This window comes from Arachis ipaensis, chromosome B2 (genome assembly GCF_059453495.1).
Source record: "Arachis ipaensis isolate K30076 ecotype BB chromosome B2, ASM5945349v1, whole genome shotgun sequence".
Lineage (NCBI taxonomy): Eukaryota > Viridiplantae > Streptophyta > Magnoliopsida > Fabales > Fabaceae > Arachis > Arachis ipaensis.
The window spans coordinates 123,869,565-123,885,326 of record NC_142437.1 but is presented as its reverse complement, the minus strand read 5'-3'; the positions used below and the strand labels follow the sequence as shown (position 1 = coordinate 123,885,326).

The following is a 15,762-nucleotide window of genomic DNA, read 5'->3' as shown; positions in this document are numbered from 1 at the left end:
CACACATGGCTCAAAACTCCATAACTACATTACATGTGGATATTTATATCATTTTTGGTTTCTTGCAAGGAAATACCACATCCATATATAGACATATTTTCTGTTTTTTGCTCATAGCCTCATCATATATCATGATTATGATGGTTTAATTTCAAAGGCATATGAATGAGTGAGTAGAGCTGATGTCAAATTTAGACCCAAATGCATTAGATACTACCCCATTTTCATCTATATAACGGAGCTTATTATCACATTTGTTTAGGTATATTTATACAATTTGCGAACTTTTTAATACCTTATAAGAGTGTTTGTATAGTTGGCCAGTTGAAGGTATCTTGACCATTATTATTATGATCTAATGTCAGATCAATATATAAATATGGTCAACAGCAAATATAAATCATCAAAATTAGATAATCATAGTCATATTGATATATATTACACGATGATGATTCATAAGATATTGTGAAGTATATATATTATCTTTTCAATTTCAATGACAATATTTTATTCTAGAGAGAGAGACAGAGAGAGGAATTTGATATTTGCTTCTAACCATTTTTTATCATCCACTCCTCAATATGCTTCAATGAGAATTGGTAGTTATGTGTAGACAAAATGGGAACAGATTCCCCATCACAAACATAATGAACATGATTAATTGAGTTCTATTACTACAAGTTCCAAGTTACATATTACACATTTAATTATACATTGCTATCTTTACTAGTAAATATTAATTCAGTATAACAACAACAGATACTTTGATCCGTGTAATAATGTAAAATCTCTCACTAATCCACAAATGTATGTTTCGCTCTTTCATTCACACTCATCGATTTGCTCCGTAAAATGTTAAACGACAGAAAGAACGTTCGTCGTTTCGTTCAAGTGTATTTTCAGTGCCATCTCCAGAAGACAAAAAGACCAAAAAGCCCCGCAAACGCTAACGTCGCTAGACCCACGCAAAGCATATCCAACCTTCCCTCAACTCTCGCCTTTCTCTCTTTCCTTTCTTCCTTCTCCTTCATAAACTCTTCGTAACGTTTCTCTTCTTCTTCAACGTTCGCTTTTACCCTTTTACCCTCCAGCGCCCTTTTCAAAATTACCAAACTATCCCTACCGTTCAAGTGCGTCCCATCCATGTCTTCAATTTGCAGACTCACCTCTCTCACGTTCATCTCCCCTCCGTCACTCACTCCCCACGTCACCACCGCGCCGCACACGGCCGCTTCCGCCGCCGTCCCTCTCTCTCCGCCCGACACAACCATCGGAAACCTCGCCTCCACCTCACCGGTCAGCCAGTGCCGCCGCACCGACACCGCTCTCCGGCTCGCCACGTTCACCGCTCGCTTCGCGGCGGAATCGATCACAATCCAGCTCAGCCTCAACCTTTCAACCATGTTATGACACGTGTCATCACGATAGCTAACCTCAGTTCTAACCGCCTCCTTCGGGTCCAAGAGGTCAACGCGGAACGGCGAGCACAGGAACCAACCAGTCTCGGTTTCGGTTTCGATAACTTTCGATAATATGAGATCTTCACCGTAGAAGAGATCAACGGCTGAGATTATTTCCGTTGTTACTGCTTCCTGGATTTTCGTGAAGCCGTTGGAGGAGTTAGTTATAGCGGTTACGGGAGGACGAGAAGCGGTGAAGGAGTCGGAGAAGAAAGAGCGGGAAGCGTTGGGGAACGTGGAAATGACTTGGCTGACACGTGGCGAGTTACTGGACGGCCACATGGAGCGGCAGGCGCGTGACCAGAGGTGGTCGCTGGAGGAGAGCGCGTGGAGTTGTGAGCATGTTGCAGCGGCAGAGCCAAGCGAGGCTCCGTCGAGGCGCGTGAGTATGTGGGACTCGATCACGTCGGGGTGGACAGCGGAAATTGTGGCAGCTCCGCTGCGTTGTTCCGCCGTGGACGACTCGCCGGAGGTGCAAGCCATGTTAGAAAAGAGAGTTTGGTCTGTGTGTTCGTTTTAGCGGTGTGAGAGAGTGAGAAGCTTTTGTGGTTTGAGAAAAAATGAGAATAGGTACTTATATAGTGTGTGGGAATAGATAACATGAGATGACTCAAATGCCCTTCAATTTTCATCTAATTACGGTATTGCCCTTCTGCCTTCTTTAATCGTTGACTATATGTGTGTCTACACTCTACAGACTGTGCATGCAAATGAAGTACAAGTCAAGACTATTAATACTCAAAAAAACAAAAAAATCATTTGTAAGAGGTGGTTAATTTTTCTTTTTAAGGAAAAAAATATTTGAGGGAAAAAAATTCTATGGGATAGGAAAACGTATTTTATCAAATCATGTAATTAAAAAAAAAAAAAACATTGATCAAAATATAAGAATGTAAAATTAATTGAACAAAATAAATGCATCCATAATTTATATAACCTCTTATGTTTTGTCTTTCCTATTCTATTTTCATTTATAAAATACATGAAAATATAAATAAAATAAGTATAAAGTGCCTTTAACAGAATAAGTATTATTAATGGGACAAAAATTTTTATATATTAAAATTACACAATTAATTAACTGTGAGACTAGGAAGTCAGTATTTTTATTGAAATTTAGATAGCTAATATTTAATTAATAAAAAAATGAATAATTCTATACTATTTAATAAAATTTTATACTATTAAAAATATTAATAATGACTAATTGATGGTTACAAGTTACAAAATTTGCTAATACTCTAGTAGTTCTCATATAATATAGTTATGTAAATCTTTCTATAATACAAAACAAAATGTAATTTAAGCTGCAAACTTGAAAAGTTAGCGATAAATTAAAGAGCCAGTCTTAACTTCTTAACGATACAAACTAAACTAAGGGTCTATAATTCTATATGACTATGAATCTATATGAGTTAAAAGTGGGAAAAAGAAACAACTATATATATCTCGTAAAAGTGGTCAATTACAAATCCACAATCCAAACAAAATTAGCGTCACGTTAATATTATGTTAATATATATTAAAACAATGATATAAAAAATCTGAGAGCACTAATAGTAACTATATCAAAGTGTCAAAGGGTTGTTAAATGTCATATCACACTTGAGCAAACTTTATATCTCAATGTGACGTAACTATTTCAACTATAATACTTTTGCTAACTTTATTAATGCCATTGGAAGACTCAAGTGCTCAACCTTTTGAAATTCAATATCATCATTATCCCATATAATTCCATTTTTGACCATGAATATACACATGATTGTAATATAATGATGTAACTTCTTCAACTGCTACATGGAAATATATATATATTTATTTTTTTCATGGTATTTCTGTTGGACTAAGAACTAATTTTTTACGAATTTAAATTTTATTTAATGATTTAGTGTTAATTAATAAATTATTGCATATATAATGTGAAATTTAATCTCTTTAAAATTTTTATATTCAAAAATTAAATTTTGGTCACTTCTTAAATTTTATGCTAATTTTATCGTTGCTGATAAAATTTGAATCTCTGATATTTATTTAATCGGATAAATAAGTTAGCTATTCGACCATCTCAAACAAACTTTTTCTTTAGTATATTACATCTTAAAATTTTAAAGTTTAACACAATTTTTTTTTTGCAAGTTGAACAATATATTGCATCTTATTTCTATGGAAATGGCATATTCTTAATTAATATGTTGCACTATCACTTGATTATATGTTTAATTTAGACTGACATATATCAAACGATAAGTAATTCCATATTTCTATATTATATATAATGAAAATATGAAAAAGTTATGTAGTAAAATATATTTTATTATATATAATTTATAAAAAAAATATTTTTTTTCTATTTCTAAATAAAACTTGAACATGAGACTTCTTAATTAAATTTTAAATTAATTTTTATCTAAAGTAATTTTATTTTAATTATTATTTTTATACATATTCAATAAATAAAATAGCAATATAATACGTATATTAGTGCTTATTAATACACTAGTAATAAGAGTGATAATAAATTTAGTTAATAATAATCCCACAAGTTTTGCTTCGCATACTTTAATTTATTTTTCATATAATGTTAAATGTTAGATGTATATTAACTTAATCTCTGACTTATTCAATTAATCAATTCTAGTTTTTTAATTTTTTTAGGTGGACCAGCTAGGCCGATAGTGACTCTTCAGACTTGATTTCTTTTTCAATATTCATCAATGATTATGAATACATATCATCCTATCTATAGATTATTATTAGTAACTTTTTAAAATTCTTACAATTTGATCTTTTTGATAATTAAAAAATTTCAAATTAATTAATTCTAGCCACAAAAATATTTTGCTTAGTTCATTTTCCAAAAAAAAAAATATATGTTTTTTTTGTTTTTAAAAAATTATAAAAATTTGTAAGAAATGATTTTGATTGCCACGCACACAATCTAAAGCAATGCAAAATGCATGCACTCTTCACCAACCATGCAATTTTTTTTTTATTGATTATTTTATTTCTACCTTCGTCGAGCACGGAAATTAATAATCCTTTTATTTCTCATGTATTCATAATGAATAATTTTATAATTATAGGGAATCACTTTCAATTAATAAATATTACTTCTTTTAGCGTAAATTTATTTTTAAAATTTTTATTTTTCTAGAAAATTTAGGTTTTACAATCATAATATAATTTAAGGTTTAATAATATTTAAAATTTAGTATTTATAATTTAAGATAGACAAATCATTTCAAAAATTAAATTTGACTGAAAAAAAGTTAATTAACTATCTAGTTGAATTTATTTGTAACTATATCACTTTTTGTAACTACTCTGTTGGGGTAAGTACGATTTTGGTCCCTTAAGTTTAGTGCCAGAATCGAATTCGTCCCTCTTGTTATTTTGCCATTAAAGTCGTCCTTAATATTTTTTTTCGTATTAAAATCGTCCTTTTTATTTTTTTTGGACAAAAATACCCTTACCACTACTAACATAATTACTTCCTCCACCACCACCACCAACACCAACACCACCGCCACAACCTCCACCACCAGCACCACCACCAACGCTGCCGCCGTCCCCCTCCCCGCTTTCCCCCTCCCCCTCCCCCCTGTCCCATTCCCCCTCCCTGCCTCCCTGCACCCCCACCCCCACCCCCGCCCCGCGTTCCCTCCCCCTCCCCCTCCCCGCACCCCCACCCCCACCCCCACCCCGCGTCACCCCCCCCCTCGCCGTCTTCCCTTCCCAGCACCCCCACCCCACCTCGCGTCACCTCCCCCTCCCCGTTTTCCCTTCCCCGCACCCCCACTCCCACCCCGCGTCACCCCTCCTCCCCGTTTTCCCTTCCCAGCGCCCACACTCCCACCCCGCGTCACCTCCCCCTCCCCGTCTCCCCTTCCCCGCACCCACACTCCCACCAGGCGGCCCCACCCCTTCCCCGTCTCCCCTTCCCCCCACCCTCCACCTCCACCACCACCAGAGAAGCAGAAACAAAGCAGAAAATCAACAAATCCAACACAAATTTAACACAAGCAAAAATAGAAAATAACAAATCAACAAAGAAGAAGAAGGTGATGGTGGTGCGGTGCGGTGCCGGAGGGCGGCAAGGCGGCGGCGGGACGGCGAGATTGCGGCGGCGGGACAGCGGCTTCCCTTCCCCCTTCATCGTCATCATCATCAGAGTTCTGGAGGAGGAGGAGGCGACGACGAGGTCACGGCGGCGATGACGAAGGCTCCCCGGCGCCGTCCCCGTCCCCCTCTTCCCCTCCCCTCCCCTCCCCTCCCCTCCCCTCCCCCTTCGTTTCATAACCCTTTTCTTCTCCCACCCCCAACGCGTTTTTACGCGTTTTCTTTTTTTTTTTAATTTTATAATTTTTATTATTAAAATAGGATAGGGGTAGTTTAGGAATAAAACAAAAAATTTTATTGAAAAAGACGATTTTAATACGAAAAAAAACATTAAGGACGACTTTAATGGCAAAATAACAAGAGGGACGAATTCGATTCTGGCACTAAACTTAAGGGACCAAAATCGTACTTACCCCATAAAAAAATTAAGCAAAAATATTTATTATTTTATATAACTAGTAGTTAATAATGAAAAAATTAAAAGGTAGTTTAATATAGGAACGATTAAGCAGCCACTAGTGGACTTAAAGAAAAGATAATTTGCGTGGAAACATCATTTTCAATTAACAAAACGCAGTTTATAAATTAAATGTGACCGAAGCATTGCCGTCTAAACTTATTTTCTCCCTAACATGACGTTTATTATGTATGATTAATTAATATATCTTCATTGAAAGACTTTCCATGCCACTAATTAACTACTACTATAGTTCCTTATCTTTCGTTCACATATTACTTATTAAGTGCCCCACTTGCTAGGTTATATTGTAAATAATGACTAAATAATCTTTTATGAGTGTTTGAGAAGATGGAATTCATTTTGGTTTGGTTGATCAATTAAACTCATTTTAATATACTGTATACATGTCATCAATTTATTGTGTAGGTATATATTAATATGTATTAATATAATTTATTACTAAGTTAGTAGTGAAAATTAAAGCTGCCAACGTTGTAATAAGTATGTATTAAATTACTTTCATTTCAATGTTTTTATTGGAGTTAAATCTCAATTTGGCCTCTGAAATTTAGTCCAATATTTAGAATAATCCTCACAATTTTGTTGGTTTCAATTAAAATCCTTAAATTTATAATCGTGGTTTCAACTTGTCTCTGCGATTATCTCCGTCACCGAAATATTGATCTGACGCAATTGCATGACATGGTGTGTAAGAACTCGATTTTCAGTAAACAGATTTTTTTGCCTATTTTAAAATTTATTTCACAAAATCTCGAATCACGGTCCAATAAGAAATAGTGAGACTGGCCCAATGGTGAAAAAAACAAAAATAATAAAAAAAGAAAGAAAAAGGCCATTAATATAGTTAAAATTGACTTTATGAGGGTAATTAATTTCTCCTAAATCAAGTTTGACTAGTAAATAATAGATATTAGATTATCATTGGTTTATTTTCTCACTAGAGACTTTTTGAGCCGAAAATTCATTTTTAGTGGCGGTTTTGCGTGCACCGAGGAAAACTCTTGTAACCGAAAATTTTGAAACCAGTGATAAAAATAATTCCTATCTTGATAATTGTGTCCCAAGATTAATATTAGTCATTAATTATTTTACAGCACGATAAAAGTTACCCGAACCGAATTTCTGACTGGTATTCCGCAAACGACTCCAAGAGACCCCAAATCTTCTTATTTGGCATCCAAGTAACTTGTATCTCCTTCTCAGCCTCTAGGCTGAGACTATCTCAGCCTTTCACCCCTCTCTGCTGTGCTTTTAACCTTGAGTAACTAACTGCGGTTAACCGTGGATAAGCTCGACATGTAAGCGCTAACCAAACTCCCTTGTTTTCACGCCCTTATTCATTGAAACTCGGCCCTTGACCACGAAAATTTTAGCCCCTTTTACCATCATAAATTCAGCAAGACTTTGATTTTTTATTTAAGGAAACATTTGTCACAAAATTTACAAAACACTTTACACATTTTTACACTCTTTTGACCGACTTCTTGAGAGAGAAAGAGAGAAAATTTTGCACATAAAACTTGCATTTTCAGCCCCTTATATCACCATTCATACACTATTCTTCAAGTGTTCTTCAAGGACTCAAACCTTACAAGCACAAACTCTTGTCCGTTTTCGTCAATCTTTGCGTTTATACCGAATTCGGCTAGGTAAACTCTTGTTCTTTCTCCTTTTCTTTTTCTTTTAGAAAGAAACAGTAATCATGATGAATCCTCACTCTCCTCCATGTATAGAGAACTTCTCTTGAAGCACCCATAGAGAACGCCTAAGGACTTAAGGAGTTTTGAGCTCACAGTGGTTGAATTTCGATGTTTTTGTGACACTTTCGGCCAAAAATAAAACTACACCATCACCATATGTGCTTCTACCCTTGTGTGCACGTTTTCTAGTGTGTGAAAGGTTTAAGAACTTAATTCGATAAGAGGTAAGGGTTAGGATTAGTTAGAATACATTTGTGCTTGTTTTTGGTGTTCATGTGAGCCACTTTGTGGTGATTTTGTGTTTGATTCTTAATTTTAGAAATTCAATGATGCTTCTCTGTTTTTGGACTATTATTTGAGTGATATATGAAGTTTATTTGCTTTTGAAAATTGTATGAAATCATTGAAATTATTTGGAGCCCTTGGGGTTTAAGTTTCAAGGCTTAAGAGTCATTAAAAATGGATAAAAATAAAAAAACTCTATTTCTGAAAATTCAGCCACTAAATGATCATGAAAGTCACGTATATAAGGGTTAAAAAGAGGTTAGAAAAACTGATTTTAATCCTATGGAACAAAGGTGTAAAAGTAAGAAGGGTGTTATGGTCAATTTTCGGTAAAAAGAGGATTAAAAATATAATTTAATGGAAAGATAAGTAAAATTCTGAATTTAGTATCATCAAGAATAAATTAGTAATTATTAAACTATTTGGATCAAAATTATAATTAAAATAAAGTTTTGGGCCTAAATAAAAGTTTTAGTAAAAGTTAGAAGTAAAACGGTAAAAAGTGGTAACTAGAATAAGTAAATAAATTAATAAAGGGTAAATTAATCTTTTAGGTCCTAAGGGTAGAATTGGTATTATTTAAAAGTATTATGAATAATTTGGTCATAGAAAAATATTAGGATTAACCCGGTAACATTTTGATGGTAAATCAAGTTAAACGGTAAAACTATAGTACTTAGGGGCATATTAGTAATTTTAGGTATAAAGTCGAAATTAAAAAGTATTAATTAACTTAATGGAATGTAAGAAGGTCTTTTAGTAAAAATATGAGGGTAGAATGGTAAAGTAATAACATTAGTGGTGAAAGCGTCACTAAAAGGCTAAAGAAAACGGTAAAGAAAAGTCATGTACAAAAGGGCAAAATTGAAAATATATAAAATTACTACGGTAAAATAGTAAATGTGACAAAGACTGAGATTTAAAGAGCAGAGATCGGGCACAAGTTGTATTTAAAAAGAAAGGGAGAGAAGTCCCTTAGAGATAAAGTTTATTGAGATGTGCTGCGGAAAAAGAACTGTAAATCCCAAGGTGCTAGAGGTTGTTTGGAGGCGAGTATTTACCCAATGATTGCTAAAACTATGTTTTCCCTTTGTGCGTATATTATGGCGTCAAGCTTTGCGACGATTGCCTGTTGTCACGGACTGGTGGTATGCTTAACCACATTGACACGTATACACGGACGGACGCAATTGGGAAACCATATCTAGGACTAGTTCCTAGGTAACGTCGGGTTGCGGGTAGTCAACCGACGCATGAGCTCATGATCTGCATAGGACCAGGCATGCATCATACTTGGTTGCTGCATTCTCTATGTTTGTGATTGCTTACCTGTACCTGTGTTTGTATTTTGTCTCTGTTTCTTGTATTCTGTGCTTTGTTACTATTCTGCTATATACCTGTGCTTGTACTTGTTTGTGTGACTTGCCGACCTAACTGCGCGAAGTCTTAGACTTAAGCTGCGGAACCCCTTAGGTTTTCCTGTGTAGTACCTTGCTGGGAACCTTAGGTTCTCACCCCTTACTTCCCTATTTCGCAGATGCAAACCGGCGAGATCTTCTTTGAGTTTCCAGTCTTGGGACTAGCGAGCAGCAGTAGCATTACCGGAGGGTCAGAGCGACTTCTCTTACTTTCACACAGTACTTTCGTGTTTCTTTAGCTACCCGAGATCGATGACCAGCAGTGGTTACAATAATAACAAACTAGCAGCAGTAGTAGTCTTTGCCCTCGCTTGGTATAGACTTTTAGAGGGTTAGGTGCTTTTGTAAATATCTATAAAAATAAGTTAGAACGGGTCCCAGACTAGGGTGATTTTTGTGAGTCAAGGCCTGTTAGTAAAAATATAGAATCTGTAAATATTTTCATGAATAAGCAACGATGTAACCTGGTGTGAATTATGATGTACTAAATGAGCCTTCGGACATATATGTATGATATTACTATGTTTTCTGTATTTTCTATGCATCGTGTATAAATTATCTATTTCGTTATATCTATATATATGACGCGCGATCTCGACTAGCACTACAGGCTCACATGTATATATTTAATATAAGGTCTAGAGTCTCTAAGAAAAGCCGTGAAGTAGCGCATAGCGACTAGCATTGGTCATAACATGCTAGAAGTTGGGTCGTTACATATAATACCTGATATATCTAATTGGATATTAACCAAATATGTTTATGAAAATTTATTAATTTAGTCATTTTTTAATTATAAAAATCCTATTCCTAATATGATCTAGTGACTAAATTGATAGTTTTTTGTAAACATATTTAGTCAATATCTAATTGAACATGTTATGTGTCATGTATGCTATCAGTTAACATTTCACATCGTTAATCGTTGACGAAAATTGTGAATGGAGTAACTGAAGGACAAATGTGATTAATTTGTAATCTTTGAAGGATCAATTTTATTGAAAAAATCTTTTAGGGACGAATTTAAAGAATACCTTATCTTTCAATGACTAATTTGATTATTAACCCAACGAATATTTCTTTTGTTCCAATTCCATTTAGTAAAATTCTCACTGTTTTTGCTCCATACGAGTCTTTGTTTATTTCTCTCGACATAAGAGGTGGATATCCGTAGATATCCATGGATAATTGAATATTATTAAATTTTAAATTAAAAAAATAATACAATCATAATAAAATCTTATATAATTCAACCAAATATATAAAATCAAACATAATTTAAACATAATTTTAATATAATAATATACACATAAAATTTTTAATATATAAATTAAAATAAAATAAATTAAAATTACATACACAACAAATATACAAAGACATTTAAGTAAATTTTTACAAATACTTTAATCCACGTCCCTATTTATTTATGAAAGCGAATCTCTATTCCAATAGAAATTTTACGAATTTTTGATAACTTCTCTGATCCGTCGCAAATAATCTCCGCAGGATTTTTTTTCCATCCCTACTTTTGAAGGTGTAAGTATTCTTATATAAAAGTAGGATAGGGTAGGGTAGGCTATCCGACCCGCAGCGAGTAGGATAGGGTACGGCCGTACGGATTTAAGGTGTACCCTACTCTACCTGCACCTTATATATAACACGTATTTTTTAAAAATTAGGTATATAGTGAAGGAAGTGAGAGTTAAACCCACAACCTCCCTTATGTAATGAGTTACAATAAGTGAACAATCACTAAACTAGTTAGTTAATTTAGTAATTTAGAGCATTAGTTTTTTATTTTTTATGTTATTAATATGTATAAAATTCGAAATGATTGAATTTTATATTTACTGTAAAAAATTTTGATATTTTTGCGAGTAGGGTAGGATAGGGTAGAATTTAAAATTTTAGAGTGTGGATAAGGTTAGGATTGAGAGATTCTCAACCCGTAGATAAAATAGGATAGAGTTTTAATAAATTTTTTAACCCGCAGATAGAATTAGAGTAGGATCTAAACCCTACTCTATCCTACCCATTGCGAGCCCTAATCACACACACAAACAGTGCAACAAATTAAAGTTATTTATATATACATGTCTATAAGAGGTAATAACTAGCTAAAAAATTATTATATAACTGACAGTAACTACCTCAGTTTTCCCCCAAAACTCAGTATTCTACTAGCATTATACGCACATGCACAATTCTTTAATTGAAAAGCATCATCATCAAGTACTCAAAACACTAGGGCAAAAGTACACATCAGTGGCCAATTATTTATATTTTTACATATATATGTTTTACTCTTTATTATTTGATTATTTTTATGCACGAGGTACACGATGATACGTGTGTTATTCATGAAAATAATATAAAATATAAGAGGAACAAATTTATATATATGATATAGATTCTAATTCACACTAGTCATCATTACTACTATGCGATGCTTCTCATCGAGCACTACAAAATCTTTCGATTTTTTTCTTTTATGAATCAATCATTAGTGTGTGAATTACATTATTTATTAATTAACCATGCCTTCATAATTCAAATAGTAATGGTTAGAGATATAATTATTTATATATTTTTTTATAAATTTAATATTTTTAAACAATAATATTATAAATTTATAACATAATATCGAGTTTGTATGATTAAAAAATTTAAAATTTAATAATCCCTAAAAGATAAACAAAATAGCACATAAAACAAATTAAGAAAAAAAAAAGATAAAAGATCGAGCCTATACAAATAAATTTAGATAAAGTTAAAAAAAATTCTTGCATAAAATACGAAGTTAAAAATATAATAATTCATATACTCAGCTTCAAATTAAAGAAGACATATTTTAAATACTTTTAACATTTTTGGTCTAAGAGCTTTATTTTTTAAAGCAATTTGTATTCAAACGAATGTTTTAAGGTGTAAATTCAGTTGCAGTCGATTTCACTCTACCTGAGTTTTCACTATATTTTAATTACCTATTATTAAGATTTTAGTTTAATTACTTAACTACGTATCAATTAGTTCGTACTTATAACATTATTTAATATTTATACTTATTATTTGTACATTTGTTTAATGAAATGAAACCTAATAACAGCAATAATTTGAGAACATGATAGGATTTGGTTGGGGAGAGCAATATGGAATCATCATATTATATAAATAATATAAATATTAATACCCCTCGTGAGTCACATGTACGTGCTCTTCTCTTTTTGCATATTATTTGTTTAATTTTCAGTGTCCAACAAGATTTATAATAATCTACCTATCAATCAATAAAAACATTATTCTAGCTATATATGCATCTTCGTCACAACAATCAACAAAATACTAGCAAACTTTTATTTATAATTTCTAGATTTCTTTCTTTATTATTGAAATAATATAATTCACCACCGCCATGCAAATGTCATGCCACAAACCTAATTCGTATATGTAGGGACCATCATTATCATATCTACATTTTTTTTTATGTGTCGTATATATTATATATATAATAAATCCAATTTTGTTGATAGAAAACAGTCCAAAACGTCATCATTCATCACCCATTCTTGAGCGGTCTCTGGACATTATTATTTTCAATACATTATATAATTAACTTTTAATTAAATAATATTAAATGTTTTTTATTATATATAATTTTTTTTAATCTTAACTTTTTAAGATTTAAATTTTATAATAAAAAATAATTTTAAAAATTAGTTAATATCAAGTACAAAATTTTACTCTTTAATAGTATATATATATAATCCTTATAGAGCTTCTAATATTGCTAGAATAAAAATAAATAAATAAATAAATAATTTTAAGATAAGGTCAATGGAAATGTCATCGGAAGCAGTAGTTTTGTATCAATGATTATCTATATACGGGAAAAAATATTTTGTGGAAATATTCTCTGAAAAGCTATTTGTTTGGCGAATTAAATCCCAAAGTAATCCCTGAAATTCACGGTTTGCACCAATTTAGTTCTTGACTTATCAATTTCTCCATTTATGTCTTCAATTTTGTAAAAATTACACTAAGATCGTCCCTAACCACATCTCCGGGCAAATTAATGAACGTCGACAGTGACCTGACACTGAGAAGCCACGCCCGCCCAACCTTCTTTCTTTCTTCTCTTCTTCTCTGAAACACAGCTCAGCCCGCAGACCTCCACACCAACCTTCCGTCCGTCCGTTTGTCCCTACCGCCGGCGACCACCGTCGCTAACCCTCCCTCCTCCCTTTTTCCTTTTCTTTCTTCCCTATTTCTCCATTTCTTTCCTTCTATACGCAACACCCCTGTTCGTGGCGCCACCTCTGTCTGCAGTCTGCACCTTCCAGTTCCGGTGAAAACCACCAGCGGCGGCGAAACTCTGTGCCGCTACGACACTACCTCCGCTCTTTACGCTATCTTCTTTTTTCACTCCTCAACGCATGTTCCATTCCATCCTTTGTGTCTGTTTCTTTTTTTTTCTAATTATTTTTTTTATTTCAGTGTCTTTTGATTCTGCTTTTACTGATCTTGTTAGATTTAGGATAGTTGATTATTTGTGTTTCTGGACTAAATGTGTATTGGCTGGTTGAAATTTTTGGGTTGATTGATGCTTACATTAAACTGAAATTGCTGTTTATGAATCCTGTATACAACCTGTTCGATAAATTGCCTGAAAGTTAAATCTTATGTCTGATCATCATAGGCTTCAAATTTTGTTTTCATTAGGCATTGTAATTCATATTGTGCGGTTTTCTAAAAGTTTTTATGATGATTGAGATTGAATTTTGGTTATGCACTTGGTGAATGTTCTTGCTTAACACCAAATTGAACTGGAATTTTAGAATTCATTCCTTGTTTGGTGTTATATGTTAAGTGCATACAGAGTTAGCAAGTGAATTGATGATATTGCGTATCCATGTAGTTGTTGAACATAAATGATCATATACACAATCACACGAAGGTGACGATGCCATGCTAGAAAATGGAATTAAAATTAGGTATAGGGACCACATTAGGTCAAACAGTTTCAATTGCCACCTTAGCTTGCCGTTATCTACGCCAGCGTGGCTTCTCAGTGCCAGATCACTGTCGGCGTTCATTAATTTGTCCGGAGATGTGGCTAGGGACGACCTTGGTGTAATTTTTACAAAGTCGAGGACATAAATGGTGCAATTGATAAGTTAATGACTAAATTGGTACAAACCGTGAATCTCAGAGACCACTTTGGGGTTTAACTATTTGTTTGGCCCTTTTTCTAACTAGTTAATGAATATATATGGATGATTGATTAATCACTGAGAAAAAGGAATGAAAGGTACGAGGGGTTGTGATGTGAATTTTGAGAAAATCTAAAAAATTAGTATTTTTGTTAAAATTTAGTCAATACTTAATCATTAAAAGAAAAATAATTAATTCTACACTATTAGATATTATCTCACACCATTAAAAATATTAATAATGACTAATTAATAATTAAACATCACAAATTTTACTTGCCCTAACACTCTGGTGAATTTCTATATTAATTAAGTTCACTTGGTAGCTTCATATGCTTTTATGAGGAATTAAATATTTCTTTTCATTTTGTTTGTCGAGTCATCACCATATATATATATATATAAATAAAAGATACCACATCTCAAATTAATTTGTCGGTTACCAACCCTAAAAGTACAATTTGAAAAATTTATTTACAAATAATATTTGCTAAAATAGAAATTTCTATGGATAAACAACAAATAACATTATTTCAATTCATTTATTGCATAAAAAATGAAATTTATATATTAAAATTCTTATTACTAGTGTCTTTTTAGAGTATCATTCACAAGCAAAAACTTCATTACATAAAGTAAATGAAAAAATAATTTATCTCTTAATATATAATTTTAAGATCCAGTTTTACATGTTAAATAAAGCTAAAATAATATTTAGTATATTTTTTTTATAATTTTATCAATACTCTTGAGAATATTTTTATTTTTTTGAGTTTCTATCATCTCATATCATTTTATCATTATATACATATCTGTTCGGTTATTTATTGGGATGGGTAGTCGATTATACAATTAAATGTGAACAACAATGAAATGTTGAGAATCTAAATTCGAGTGTGAGTTTGGCGAAGAATGCGGCCACGATTGTCGGTAAATCGACGAATAAGATCACCTGTAAAAATTAACACTCCAATGCTAAAGTAAGTATCTATACGATAAAATGACTAATTAGAATAAAAAGATGGCGCATCTAGGGAGGGTAAGGATAAATCCCTCTCCCTTTATTTGTATTTGTCGGGTAAGTCT

General features: G+C 32.8%; 1 protein-coding gene across 1 annotated transcript; it reads right to left on the bottom strand.

Moving 5' to 3' along the window:
* Window positions 1-644: 644 nt before the first annotated feature.
* Window positions 645-2,089, bottom strand: LOC107626372 (F-box family protein). Its single transcript, XM_016329242.3, has one exon. It carries the CDS (start codon window positions 1,941-1,943, stop codon window positions 900-902), a length of 1,044 nt encoding a protein of 347 aa, XP_016184728.1. The 5' UTR covers window positions 1,944-2,089; the 3' UTR covers window positions 645-899.
* Between the last annotated feature and the right edge of the window lie 13,673 nt (window positions 2,090-15,762).